The 13,479-nt window shown below is 33.5% G+C and overlaps 1 protein-coding gene across 1 annotated transcript; it reads left to right on the top strand.

Annotated features, from left to right (window-relative positions):
* Positions 1 to 12,539: 12,539 nt before the first annotated feature.
* LOC129230330 (uncharacterized) lies at positions 12,540 to 13,220 on the top strand. Its single transcript, XM_054864729.1, has one exon. The coding sequence runs from the start codon at positions 12,540 to 12,542 to the stop codon at positions 13,218 to 13,220; it is 681 nt and encodes a 226-aa protein (XP_054720704.1).
* The last annotated feature ends 259 nt before the right edge of the window (positions 13,221 to 13,479 follow it).

The following is a 13,479-nucleotide window of genomic DNA, read 5'->3' on the forward strand; positions in this document are numbered from 1 at the left end:
AAACTAGGTTGGTCGTCAAGCTTTGCGTACGTTGTTTTTTTTTTTGGGGGGGGGGGAGGGGGCAATTGCTTCCTTGTCAGGCATGATTAGGGATCATAATTCATAAGAATTAGAAGAAAGTACATATAGAAATATATATACAGAAGAAAGTTTCTTGGTGGCCATAATATACTAATTATTTTCGTAATAGATAAGCCTAAATTATCTTCTGAAATAAGACGTTGTCAAATGCCATCTTCTGACAAAAAGTCTTCAAAATACATTTATTAAAAAAAAATCTATACCTCTTAGTCAGAACAACGTAATTTACATAAACTTTTGTCTGGAGCATGCAAAGGATGGGACATGCATTCTTTTAAAACTGGTAAAAATTACAAATGATGCTATTTTTTTAAGTAGGGGGCTCCGACCCCCGCTCGTTGACGTTCACCAACCCCCGAAGATTGCTTCGCAATCTTATTTGTTTCACAAAGATTTAAATCGTATAAACAAACAGATTAAAAACATATTATGAATTATCTTTGGAACATAAAGCACCCCTTCCCCGGATTTCAAAATAACCTGTACCAACTTGCAGAGCCGTAAGGGCTAAGGGGCTCCTGAGCATTGCAAAACTGTAGTTGTACGTTTGAAAAATCGCTTTCATATTCCTGGTTTCTAGTAATATATTCTGCTCTTTAGCTCGGGCTTAAATTGAGTTGAGCTTAAGATTTTCCGTTAAAATCGAGACCCTTAAAATTTGTGAATACAAAAGAAGAAACAAACGAATCTAAAAGACGTATCTGTGGCAACGCCAAGTAAAACATCAATAATTTGAATTGAGATGAGATTTTTCGAACATGATTAAAACGGCTTGTAACTTTTTTCCTTTGGAGATAGAAGCTTAGTTTTTCGACCATAGGTCGAGTTAGATCTATAGTAATAAAAGCTGCTCTTTCTAGTTGTGTCAAAAAAAACTGTAGGATAACTCCTTCACTTTTTACTGATAGATTTAATGAGGAAAGTAGTGCCTCAAATTTCGGCTAAGCCTAAAAAAATATCGAGCTAAAAACGCGAATAAATCCCACCGAAATTAAGTTAGAACATCGAAACAAACTGCGTAGACGCAAAATTTAAGCTTAAAGAATTAATTACAAAAAAACTAATTCGTTATTTTAAAAAACTAAACCCCAAGTGCAAACCACCGGGGCTCGAAGTAATTTTGTACAAAATTTCAAGGCTGTATAGGTGCTATGGGGTCTCTTGGACACAGGCCCGCCACAGATTTCCTTTCAAAACTTCTTTGACTTTACGTTTTTTTTTTAACTTTCCCATGGCTCGACGCGGAAAAAAATTCTACATACAATGCACAAATAAACGAAAAATCATTTTGGACTTTAGTTTAAGATTAGTAAAACTGCTCACTTGTTTCTGAGTTTTTTTAAAATACTTTTTTCATGGATGAGATTTATAACATCTCATTTGAAACAAATTTAATATACATTTTAAGATTTTATTTCAACTTTTACTTCTTCTCTAGCTTCCCCAAGCATCAATTCAAGCCTGACAAATTGCGAACTATAATTCATGAGAAATATGAGCCCGTCGATTCTGAAATCCCGCAAATGCAAGAAAACAAAAAGTACTCTGCAGTGTTATTAACATTCTCTGCGCAGTTTTACCGATACTCTAAACCGCACAAAGTTTATAAGCACGACACTGGCAGAAATTCATCATTGAACACAAAAATAGTCCGCCTCACCGAAAGTCTTATCCTGAAATCATGCTTTTATCTTTTATGGCATAGAAGACCACAACAAAAGACTTCCCTGAATTTTTCTTCCCAAACATAATGGAAGTTGTCTTTTGTTAACAAGTACTATTGTTGGATAGCGAGGTTTAATCTAGCCTGATATCGATATTTCATCCCTTCTGTGCCTCTGTACCGTTATATATTTGCAAAATCAGATAAGCAGATGGGAATGCCATTCATTTTGTAGTTTCTTTTTTAGTTTATGGTCGAGGAAACTTTTATCTTATTTTACATTTTTCTTTGAAAAATGTTGGAAGACATTTTGTTGTTTCGCATTTTATGAGCTTTAATAAAGCGTATGAATGCCACAATTAAGTAATATTTTGTCCGAGTTTGGGTGGAATCATTCAAGAATTGGGTATTATATTAAACTAGAAAATCGCCCGTCAAGATATGACGAGTGAAAATTGCTTCTACATTTGAACAGAGCAATTGCCTGTTTGGTGATATTTTCAAAGATGAAATGTTTACCCTAACTCCAGAGGAATAACACTAAACTCCAGTAGATAGCGTTCATTGTTGACCACTTTTTTGTTTCTTCATTTCCCTGAAATGTCACAGTCTTACCAGTAAAACAGCATTTCCCTGCATTTTTAACATTACCAAAGTGTATTGTCAAATTGTAATGCCGTGGCGCGAGTATCATTGTTGATCACCTCAGGAACATTACTCGATCATTGACTATTATATATATGAAGATATTATCTCTAATTAAAATGAATTGTATATAAAACATTGCGATAAAAGCACAAAACCGTATACCCCTTCTTTGGCGTTACAATAAGTTGATTTTAAAATGTCAAAATTACCAAATAAAAACCAAATTTTAATAGCAAAAATGATCTTATAAACGATAAGATATCTAACGAAACTCAACTTTTAAGATTTCAATAACCAATAAGTTGTTCAATAACCAATTAGTGGGACATGACACGAAAAACTCAACTCTTTGTCCCGCACATGATAGTTAATATATCTCATTAAAAGTTCTCATTTTGAAGAGTAATGACGAAATTTTTTGCTTACAATATCGCACATATGTTTGTATAATTTATTAAGCAGAACAAATTTGTTCATTAATATTTTTAAATATAACTTTTAATGAAATATAGATGAGCCATCACATGCGGAACAAAATGACCGCTTTCCGTAGAATGGCCCTAGTATAGTTCTAAACATAATCTCGTGATCTTTTATGTGTTTCAAATTACAAAAACACAACGCTTAATGCAATAATTTTCGAATTGTAAGAATATATTTTTCCGATCATAATGCAATTTTGTAAGCAATCCAGATGAAAAATCAGTCAATTAAATTAGTATTATCTCTGTTTTTACTCCTGTAATATTTTAATATTGTAAAAAATGTCGAAATGCACGCAAAGTTTGCAAGTAAAACATGTATTTACTTTCTGAACAAAAAATTAAAAAGACACGGTACATAATTGGCCAAATTTTAATTAATTGATTTGTAGTCTTCATAAACAATTTTCATCATTTGTTTTTGTCTGTTTAAAACTTTTTGATAAACAGAAAAATTGGATGGATTTTTCTGCATCTTGAGAACATAAATCATTAAAAATACAAACGTAGAAGGAAAAATCTTTGCGTTTTTTATGAGTATAATTTTTTTTCATTATCTGCAATCAAAAACTAGCTAGTCGATATAAAAACTAATCTTAAAGTTTAACGTAAAGCTTTGAGTTTGATTATAACCAATATTTGTGAAAAAATATCGATATATAAAAATAGAGAATGAATTTTAAATCCGCTTTTCTTAATTTCATATTTCAAAGATTTCTTTTGTTGTATTCTCACTTGAAAAATATGTTGCTGCATTAAAAATATTTAATAATGCATAGATAATGTAAGCAAAAATCCTTCAATGAAATGAAAATTGGTTAAAAATCCGCAGAGTTGTTTTAAAAAAAAATCTTTTATGTGATTATATGTTTTGTAAACATATTTTAATTATTAGGTAGTATTGCTTGTCTTATAATTCATCCCAGACATCAGAATAATGTTCAGTATTTTGAATAATTCACGAATTTAAAATGCATCTTTTGATTTTAACTGAAGTCTTGACAAACTTGGTTATTCTTCATACTTCTTAAAGCTCTCACAAAGAACTCCGCACAAACCTATTTCTATTTTGAGTTTTAAAGAAAATGTTTCGAATTCTTGAGGTGGAAAACTTATGAATGTGTGATATTCCAAGTTCGGCATTGCATCTTTGTTGCCACCTATTTTCAACAAAATATACAAAATAATAAAAATAGTGTAACTCCGCTCAGCTATACTTTTATGCAGCTTCGAGAAAGGAAAAAAAAATATTTTGAGAAATTTTCTTTACCCTTTACATGCATCGGAAAAAGATGGAGGCTGGAATTTTGCTCCTTCTGCCATTGAAAACATCTGCTACGACGTATTTTAATGCTGTTTTCCACGTATAGGGGAAAAAATGGCGCCAGCTGCTGAAAACGCTTCTTATTTCGTGACCAATTGAATGGAAAAGATTCTTCGATACGAAAAGAAGAAATGTACTGTATTTTCTCATGCAAAATTTTGTAAGGTTGTAGAGCTTTTTTACTAAAGCGATTTTTGCTGTCTGCCTCCGTCGTGCAATAGGTTTCATAGATGGATCAATGAAAATATCCCTCTTTTTAAAATTCAATGACATTTTAGATTATATTTCAAAACAACTGAGTTTAGATAGAGCAAATCCTTGCCGTTTATGTGGATGTTGAAGAGATTCAAAAAAATTCTAGTGAAATATAGCAGCGTTTCTAAATTTAATTTATCAACGGAACCCTTTTTTAATGTTTTTTATTAAATCAAATCTCTGCTTTTTCTTCAATGATGAAAATAAATTGCTACATTCAGAAAATAATGTATTTTAAACAAAAAAGAAAAGTACTCCAACATTATTTATCTTCTCATATATTGTTTTAATAGTAACTTCAAAAATTTCACATAATCTCTTAAATATCTACAATTTGTTTCAGCTGAAATTTGAAAATATAAATTGTTATGCGATTAGTGATGATTTTTCCTTTTTTTTCTTATTGTCATCACAGATACATACAGGAAGTTCCGTTTTAACCAGCAAGACCTTTATTTTCGAAACCGTTAGTCTTAAATGTATATTTCCGATTGCAAAAATGTTCAAAATTAGCTGCAGAGTTATGATATTGAAAATTTGAAGCAAAAATAAAAATGAGTCAAAAAATACAAAATTTAATTTTTTATACGGGTCCTAGACCCCTTAACTAATATTTAGAGAAATAACTCCATTGAAAACTATTACTGACACAAAAACTTTGACATTTGTGCTACCAACTCAAGAAGATATTCCAGTTTGAAGTTTTAAGGGACCATACAGAAGTTGAGATTGGTACTTATCGCCCTTTCAGAAGAATGACAGGTCGTCAAAGTAAGAAAACCAAAGTATTTCTATTTTTCATTGCTATTCAAGAACAAATGCAAATGTTAAGCCGTGATGCGCGAAAACACACCAAAAAACTTCGAACAATTTGAAAACCCACACCGGATGCACACATATGATTTCAAACATTTTTTAACCGCTATATTTTCCGCCAAAAAGTGTTATTGGTGGCTAGTAGTGAAAAGTGGTGTACAGTCGGATTCCGACTTACGCGAGGGATGCGTTCCAAGACCCCTCGCGCAAGTCGGAATTCCGCGTTGTGGAACAACGTATGTTAAGATTTTTTTATAAGCATACCCAATTATTTCAGACATGTGTTAACACTCCTCAAATTGTTTCAAACCATTTCTTAACTATATATTATCCTATTTTTTATAAAGAATTGACTTTTTACTGTATTTTAGAAAAAGCGTTACTATTTAACTTGATTACTCTCTTATGAAACACAAAATCAATGATCAATAAGATTCATGTACTTAAACAGTAGGGTACTTACACACAGAACATTACTGCATTATAATAGCACTGAACAGTAGATATCGTAGTTTAATTATAATTTAAAAAATTATAAGGTATATGCAGCGTGGAAACACCACTATTTCTGTCCTGGCTTCTATTTTCATGATGTTTGTATTTTGCTCAGACACTACTCTGCGAGCTTCATTATTAAAGTTCTACACTTTTGTGGATTTTCTTTTCTTGAACTTTAATTGTACGTATCGAATATTAACTCATACCTGTCGTGCTACCTTCGAGGCACTTTATAATTGTTCAAGTATCGAGAATTTTTTCCTTTTCTTGAATTATCAGAAACTTTCTGTTTTTCTTTCCACTTTTGCTAATTTTAGATGAAAGTCTTCGTTTTGGGAACCATTATGTTTTATCGACGTTCATAAGAAGGGAAAAAACCGTTAAAAATCAGGGCGGTTATTTGTATAAACTAAAGCAAAGCGTTGTTTAGACTAATACAGAGTGTCAACTTCCGCTGTAAGTGATGCTAAAGGGATAAAAGTCCATTCACGAAACCAATATTTAGTGTCAACGAAGCCCACTCTAATGCTCCACCGCTCCTTTCCAAAAAAATTTTTATGTTGCAAGCAAGTAATTAGCGTCAGCAATAAAAAATTCATTACTCATGAAAAACTCGCGTTATAGCCATTTCGCGCAAGTCGGATCGCGTTGTAGCGGGATCCGACTGTAAGTCACAAAACACTGCGTTTCATATATCGGTGAATATTGGTCGGACTAATTTCAAACTTTATGTGTGGTAATTATTCTTTGTTGGAGATTATTTCTCTAAACATAAGTTAGGGGACCTGGGCCCTGTATAAAAAATTAAATATCGTACTTTTTGACTTATTTTTATTTTAATTCAAACTTTCAATTTCTTAACTCTGCATCTGGTTTTGAACATTTTTGCACTTGGAAGTATATATCTAGGACTAACTTTTGCGGAAATAAAGGTCTCGCAGGTTAAAACGGAACACCGTGTATAATAATAGACTTTACGGATAACAGTTGAAGTTTTATATTAGATTAAGTAATTCTCTGCCATCCGTAAGTCTTTGTTGATACACAAGCTAAGACCTACGTTTTACACATAATCATTGTTATCACTATTAAAAGTGTCAAAAGCGTCCTTCAGGATAATTGAATATATATTCAGTAAGTTACCGCCCTATAGCCAGGACTAAGGCAGAAATACATGAACTACACCTCCAGCTCCGTCAATTCCAGCCGAGGGCTGCAGTTACGTGCTTATTAGCACTCATCAGCCCGGCATAGGACTAACTGAGCTGGAGGTGGAAACCCTCTTAACGAAGCCAAGAGTGCCAAACAAACTGGCAGCTAACATAGAATTAGCACTGACCAGACGAGCGACCGAAACAATGGTTCGGTTCAACTCGAATATTGCAGGCAAGGCAGGTATATTCAGTAAGTTACCGCCCTACAGCCAGGGCTAAGGCAGAAATACATGAAATACACCGCCATCTCAGTCAATTCCAGCCGTGGACTGCAGTTTCGTGCTTATTAGCACTCATCAGCCCGGCATAGGACTAACTGAGCTGGAGGTGGAAAACCTCTTAATGCACTCTTGGCTTCCTTAAGAGGTTTTCCACCTCCAGCTCAGTTAGTCCTATGCCGGGCTGATGAGTGCTAATAAGCACTAAACTGCAGTCCTCGGCTGGAATTGACTGAGCTGGCGGTGTATTTCATGTAATTGAATATATATTTATCTTTTAAACAGCACCAGAACACCAGTTAAGACTTTTATTTAAATTTCTGTCGCGAAGATGAGTCAAATGTCGTCTAAATAGAAGTTTCATATTCTTGTACTGACAAGAAGATCGCATACTGACAGTAAAGTATTTTTTATCCACAGGTCATTTTCATACTTTATTTCTGATACTCTTTAGGAAAATACTGAATAAATGTTTTACTCAAACCTTATTTTATCGGTTTAGACTAATTTCAATTGAAAGTACGAATCCCAGCTTTGCGGAGCCCTTGATTATTCTCCTTGGAAGCATCCTCGGGTTATGGAGAAAACAAATAAAAGATTCTGAAATCTAGGAGAAAATGATGTTCAAGAAGAACGTGTTGTTAAAATGCAATTATAAGCAAACACGCAAAAGTTAGTAAAATTAGTTAGTAAAACAGTTAGTAAAATTTTTAAGTATGAAAATGTTTCAAAAGTAACCATTCTACTCCACTCTACGTTACCGCTTCAACCAGATTAGCAAGAAACGGAAACTAAGAAGAATGCATGGTGTTAAATTACCTTAACAAAATTCATAAATAAATGGAAAAAAAGGGGCTGGCTTTTGTGATAAAACTAGTTTTTCTAATATTACTTTGATCCTTTGAGTATTAAGTAAAGGTAATAAATAAAAAGTGCTCCTTACATCATCAACTTCAGATTACCCAAACTGGCTAGAAACATTTAATTGATCTACAAATAGGAAGAAATATACGTACAGTTCTCGTTAATGAACAAAAAAATCTAGTTTTTCTCCAATGCTCTACAGTTGTCATATTGTTCAAAAACAGACTTACTTTCGGAAGAAGAAAATAAAGATGGTCATAGATCGATAAATATATGACTGAGCACAACTTAGTACGAACTCGAAGCGCAAAACGTAACGAGATATATCCAGTGATGAAAACATGAAACATTTTAATTACCTTCCTAATTCCCGCATGCCTTTGAAAACTCGTTTATCAGTGCTAATTCATTATTGTATTTTTAATAAGTAAAGTGTAAAACAAAAACAAACATGATCAAGCTTTTTTGTTCCACTTAGACGTTATTTCAATACTGGAAGACGAAACGGTTGAGATTCCCAGCAGCTTCAACGTTTATATTAAAAGAAATAACGATCAAAAACTGAAAATGCTAAATATTCCAATCCCAAAGGAGATAAAGAATTGCTTTCTACGTTTCGTTCAACTGTTAATAACTCGAAATGAATTATCTAACGAATGTGGAAATAAAGCCTCCTACGTTAATGTATGTCTGTTGGGACAGAGGCAAAATCTGCTTGAATAGATATGCATAGAGAATAGCATTCTCACACACTTGGGATAATGTTAAGGATCAAGAAGATAGACCGTAAGTCAGACAGTTTCAAATGAGCGGCACAAAATATTATTCTTCTTAACCAAAACAAGAAAGAAAAATACGTACTTCTTTTTTGGTCCAATTTGAAAAAAAAAGTATTTCTTAATACAAAATTAGGTAGCTTGTGCTAATTACGTTAAAGTACAAGCAACATCAATAGGTAGAAATAAAAAGATTAAAATAAGAAAAAGATTAAAATAAGAAAACCGATGTCAATCGAGTTTTTCCCAATACAAACTCATTATTATTTTTTTCAAATAAGTAAAATGTTAAAAGAAAACAAATATGTTAAAGGTTTTTCGTTCCATTTAGGACGGTACTTGACAACTAGAGGACGAAACGAGTATCTATTCCCAGCAGATCCAATCATCAAGGGTTTCGTAAATCCTAAGCCAGAATAAGCAGAACCTGATAACTGAATAGACTAACTAGGCCATATCCTAGGGACCTCACAAATAACTAAAACTGTTTCAGCCAATGGCAAAAATTTTGAGGTTTGATAGAAAGGTGCTCAGATAAAGAGTTTGACCTAGCGCCCAGTAATATTACCGCGATTTCATGATTTTTGGATGCAAGTGGCAAAATTAAAAATTTGGAGATAACCAGTACACATGGCAAGTGATCCTTTCCTCTGCATTGGGACAAGAGATAGAACTAGTAGCCGTCGTATGTGCTGTTGTACAGCATAATTTAGAGAAAAAAATCAATGAAAGTCTACTGACGATGTTACCTTTAAACGCGTTTTACTCAAAACTTGAAAATGTCCACTTCCACCCCGTTGCTTCTCATTGCCTCATATGTTAATCTGAGGTGCCCACAAACCAGGAAACTTTCAAATTATCTAATACAGTTTTAAAAATTTTAATAGCTTACAGTGCTATAAGTTTTACTTGTATAGTAGGTCAAAATATTCCATTAAACTCAAATCTACTTACTTTTTTGATTTTGCTGACTGAAAGTCAATCTAAGAAATAATTTAAAATGATTAATTATTTGAACAAATATAAAACAACGTATAAATGCAGATATTAGCAGGAAAAGCTTCATACACGTGTTTTGGGGTTGCAAGGAACCCATTTCAAAGCAAAAGAAAGGAGTTACTGGATGAAAACATTTTTACTCTTTAGCTATTTGCTGTTCAGCCTCATTGCATTTGTGGGATATCTTTTCATCCAAAAGGTCACTCCTTTTGCATTGGAAAAGCATTTTTTTAGGGGAGTTGGTGCTTAATACCTTAAGAAAAACTCAGTTTTTATGTATTCAAATCACTGAAATAAAGAGTATTCAAGCTACACCGAATTCGTGTTTGCATTTAGATTAAAAGTATCTCAATTTAAATTTCAATAGGGCACGAAGACATTGAAATGTACGTACAATTTTACTTTTAAACGCAAATTTCCTAAAACGTCCATTTTAAAAACTCATGTTCTTTTTTAAGAGAACAACTTTACAAACCTTTCTGAAAATTTCTCAACGTTTCGTTTATGTTTTCATAATTATACTGAAGTGAAATGTATGTTTCAGGACTCACACTTTCTCCTAAACTGCTGCTTTACGACATAAAACGATCTCTTTTTCGTTTAAAAAGCGAAAATTGGATACAATTTATTAAATTATGAAATAAACAGAATTGCTTTAAATTTTCACTTCCGTCATTTTTTCTCTCAAATATCTCATGAAAACACTGAAAATTGCAAAATTTCTATTATTAAAACTTTTTGAGTTTGATATGCTTTATTATTAATATACTTTTTGAGGTATAAGATATTTCACAATTTAAAATAACGTGCACACAGTATACTGACTCTCCTTAACTCCAAACCTTATATGTATGCAGTTTTTCCGACTAATTCGTATCGTTATTCAATATTTTACCTTTATACGTCCATTATATGTCCTAACAGCTCCAGTCACTTCCAAGGGTGTTAATAAGTGCCAGGCAGATATAAGAAAACCTAGTGCAACAGCGAAGTTTAAATACTGTAGAGGTGGATGTTTGCTGTTCTGACTCGTTGCGTTTGTCGGACATATTTTTTATCCATAAACTCACTTCTCACTCACCTTGCCTTGCGTTCAATCTTCGAGTTGAACCGAACCATTGCTTCGGATACTCGTCTGGTCTGCTAATTCTATATTAGCTACCAGTTTGTTTCGCACTCTTGGTTTCCTTAAGAGGTTTTCCATTTCCAGCTCAGTCACTTTCCTATGCCGGGCTGATGAGTGCTAATAAGCACGAAACTGCAGTCCTCGGCTAGAAATGACTGAGCTGGCGGTGTATTTCACGTATTTCTGCTTTAGCCCTGGCTGATGGGCGGTAATTTACTGAATATCACTTCTTTTGCATTAAAAAAAGAGTTCCTTGATCCATTAAAACTAGTGTATGCAGTTTCTCCGGCTAATTCGAACCTCTACACGTTATTATGTATTGTTTTGCTTTTCAAGCATAAAGGTATCATTCAATTAATCATTTGATTCATATTTTGGCTTCGCTTTAGACCATCAACAAAGCTACACTTTTGGACTTTGTTTATGCGACTTAAAATCCCCTCTACTCCCATAGGAAAGAAAAGACTGTTAGGTAATACATACAGTGGTGACAAAATGTGTAAATACTTGTTTGAATATTTTTAATTTGTAGAGAGAGCAGAAAAATGTTACGTTTACTTACAAAAAAATCCCTCATTAGATAAAATCCAACATTGTTAATTCATTTTGATACGAATTTAATACTGCAGCTAATTCAAAAAGTGAAGTTCTAATATTTTCAGTACAAAATCTTTACGTGTAAATAATTGTAATTTGATTATATACGAATGAGCTTCTGCTGGAAGTTACTAACATTTGATTGCCTCCCAGAACAAGACTAGTAATAAGTCAGGAATATTAGACATTAAAAACCGCTTCATGACTTCGTTACTTAGATTCAAGTACAATTTTTCCTATTGTAATGCAAATATTTAAATTTTGTTCATTTGTATTAAGTTCAGAATGAAATAATTTTTAAAACGAACTATACGAGTTTTTATTTTGTGAGGCGTTACGTTTTACATAAGTAAACAAAATTGAAACACAGAATTTCCAAAATGTCCACAATATTGGCCACCACTCTATGCATATCGAAACTTTTTCTAAAAACTACAGAAAGGAAGCAGAATGCAAAATATATTTAATAATAACATCCCATGAAATTCAAAGCATTTTCTAAAGAAACCCTCTACTTTTTAAGGTGGAAAACATAAAAATACTATCCTTTACCTGCGTTTCTGAAGACTTTTTTTATGAACAGAAAAAAAAAGATAAATTTCTTTGAGAAGTTCGTGCATTTCACACAGCCTTCGAAAGAAATCCCTCGATTTATTTCTTTACCCTTCCTTTTACATGCTAAAAAATGAAGTCAGAGTTTAGAAGAGTTTTCTGGGTAAAACCTCCGTGAAAATATTTTTATATGTTTACAGTAAGTGAAGAAATTGCATCAGTAGTTACATGTTCGTGACTGACACAATAAAAATATCCTCATATACACTAAGTGTCCAAAAAAAAAAAGTCGCGGTCGAATTTTAAATGTTCCAATTTTGGAAGAAGATGATTCGATGAGTATTACAGATATTTGCATAAATCTTTGCTCAGTGCAAGCTTAAAATGCTGGCGTTGCAGTAGAAGACTGTTTAGTTTAAAGTAAGTATGGCTGGAATCGGTAGTTGTGTTCGAGGAAGTGATGTAACAGAGTTCAAAAAGGGGCAAATTGTTGGCCTGTACCAAAGTGGGAAAAAATGCAAAGACATAGTTAAAATTAGTGCTATAGGATTTCGAACTGTTCAACGCATTACTAAAAGGTGCAAAGAGGGTGGAGAAGCTACCTGTTCGCGTTATCTTTGTGGTCATAAATCCATTCTGCACGAACGTGACCGGCGTTCTCTGAAGCGATTAGTTAAGAAAAATCGCAAGAAATCGACCATTCAACTCACAGCACTCTTCAACGAGGGAAGTAAAACAATTTCCCAGCGAACAATACCACAAGAAGTTCTAAAATCGGGAGTAAGAATCTGTGTTGCAATAAGGAAGCCATTTGTGAGTGCCATTAATCGGAGAAAGAGATTGCAATTTGCAAACGATCATAAAAATTGGACTGTTAATTATTGGGGAAAGGTTATGTGGTCCGATGAGTCCAGATTTATGCTCTTTCAAAATGACGGACGCGTCAGGGTTCGAAGAGAGCCACACGAGGCAAATGCATCCTACATGTCTCATTTCTGCTGTGAACTATTTCGGAGGCAGTGTAATGATCTGGGTTTGTTTCTGCTCATTTGGACTAGGCTCGGCTGCATTGTGCACCAACCAAATGAAGTCTGCACAGTACCTTAACATCTTGGATGATCATGTTGTGCCATCTATGGACTTTTATTTTCCTAAAGGTAGTGGTGTATTCGAAGACGATAACGCCAGAGTACACCGGGCTACAATTGTTAAATCTTGGTTCGATGAGCACGATGCATCATTTCAACACATGATTTAGCCACCGCTAAGTCCAGACCTCAATCCAATCGAGAATCTGTAGGACGTACTCGAAAAGGATTTAAGATCACATACCACACTTCCTTCATCTATCGTACGTTTAGGAGAC

The sequence above is a fragment of the Uloborus diversus genome, chromosome 9 (genome assembly GCF_026930045.1).
Source record: "Uloborus diversus isolate 005 chromosome 9, Udiv.v.3.1, whole genome shotgun sequence".
Classification (NCBI taxonomy): domain Eukaryota; kingdom Metazoa; phylum Arthropoda; class Arachnida; order Araneae; family Uloboridae; genus Uloborus; species Uloborus diversus.

Bases quoted from the DNA above. Each gene is read 5' to 3' on its own strand.
- LOC129230330 (XM_054864729.1), top strand. From the start codon at position 12,540: ATGGCTGGAATCGGTAGTTGTGTTCGAGGAAGTGATGTAACAGAGTTC.